This window comes from Clupea harengus, chromosome 18, assembly GCF_900700415.2.
Source record: "Clupea harengus chromosome 18, Ch_v2.0.2, whole genome shotgun sequence".
NCBI lineage: Eukaryota > Metazoa > Chordata > Actinopteri > Clupeiformes > Clupeidae > Clupea > Clupea harengus.
The window spans coordinates 16530887-16532567 of NC_045169.1; the positions used below are offsets into that span (position 1 = coordinate 16530887).

General features: G+C 41.7%; 1 protein-coding gene across 2 annotated transcripts in view; it reads left to right on the forward strand.

Annotated features, from left to right (window-relative positions):
• The first annotated feature begins 402 nt into the window (after positions 1–402).
• Positions 403–1681, forward strand: part of spata6l (spermatogenesis associated 6-like) — a 10008-nt gene continuing 8729 nt past the window's right edge. For both annotated transcript variants that reach the window (XM_031584987.2, XM_031584988.2), the window contains exons 1-3: positions 403–632; positions 1184–1321; positions 1563–1611. In XM_031584987.2, the coding sequence (XP_031440847.1) occupies positions 585–632; positions 1184–1321; positions 1563–1611 (235 nt within the window). In that variant the 5' untranslated portion in view covers positions 403–584. The remainder of the gene's footprint in view (positions 633–1183; positions 1322–1562; positions 1612–1681) is intronic.

Consider the following 1681-nt stretch of genomic DNA (forward strand, 5'->3'; position numbering starts at 1 on the left):
TGTCTCTGACTCCCTCTAGTGGAAGCTGGAATAAATATCAAATTGAGTTTTCTGTTGTAGCAAAGTCCGTATCGGCTCCCTTAAAACGTCTCCGGCTGTAGTCTGACAGGCAAGCTACTTTAGAGAGAAAATATGAGGAAAGAATGAAAATGAATGATGGTTTTTACAGCTCTGTCAGTGCACTGGTTATGTAACTTATGTTACTGCTCCACTCGGCTTGTAAGATGTCCTCATTTACTAAAGTACTTTTTTCTAGATATTTAAAATATATGTAAATAAAAGGAAGTCATATTTATTTTTATTTCCATTAGCTTAGCATTACAGAAGCGGTTTTTTATTCTTCAAATTGAAGCGAAATACTCACCCTTCAATAGCGGAACCAAGTTTACCGTGGACTCCTAAACATGCGGACAGTTTTCTCTATGGAATAGCGAAGCCATGGCAACGTGACGCTTACTCAAGTTGTGGTCTCCGACAGAGTGCCTTTGCCTCTGCTGATTATATAAAACTGTAGCTAGGCTTGTAAACTTAGCCATTACAATAAAGTAAATGTAAGCGATATTCAGAGGCTGAGTTAAACGAGGATGACTCAGAAGGCCATGAAAGTAGTAGTGGAACTTAACCTCAGAGCGGTAAGGCGATTTCTCAATGTCAAATTCACTAGCCAGCAACTTGGCGTTAATATGTTGGTGACTTGCTGTCCAGCAAGTACTCTTGCTAATTGCAAATAAGTTAGCTAACTAGTTTCTGTGTTTTCGGGAGCTGCTCATAATTCAGTTTGCCTCAGAGTTGTCTCAATGTCCCGCATAAGTGGGCGTTTATTTACCCACCCATTGACCATGCACTTTTTAATTGATTTTATTTTGAACAAATGTGTATCTTCTCCTAGGTAAGCAATTGGGTTATGGTTGATTGCATTGTTAACGAGTATACCCTAGGGGTAGGGATACGTTATGCTGCTTATACGTTATATGTGCTGCTTTTGTAACAGACCTGTTGCTAACGAAAAAAAGCCAGCAGGCAACCTTTAATCTCTGTAAAGTCCGGTGCAGGATTAACCTATAGGCCGTGTAGCTTCAAATGACTATTTTGATCTGTCTACTGCCAAGTAAGTGAATTGGTTAACTGCGAGTGGCGGAACCCCTAAATACACCGCGCTGTCGTGTGCTTTCACCTTTGACAGGTGAGCTGTCCTGGGGTGCACCTGCAGGCTAAAGATGATATCTACCTGAGCGTGTGCCTTATGAATCAGTACAGGCAGTCCGAGTGCCTACCTGCCGTGTTCCCCTTACTGTTTCGGGAGAAGATAAGGTTTGAAAAAGTGGGTATCACTTTTAACACATTTTAAAAGTGGGTAGCCTGCTCATACACATTTACTCTGCACATTATTTCTAAATGATGCTATTACTTTTGCACTTGCAGTTTGATGCTAACTGTATTCCACTGGCTTTGTATTGTTCACAATGATGAAGTTGAATCTGTTGTGATTTAACTATCTGGGCCTGCAACATATTGGACACGGTTGCTCATGTATTTCCCCATCTGTGTGTCTGGGTTGTCAGGTGTTCTGGCATGCCACAGACCCCGGAGCTCTGGCTGAGATTCTGGAGTGTAGGTATCTCAGAGCCGTAAAGCTCACACGCTTTCCCCATTTCATTGAAAAGGTGCTGTTGATATTCTC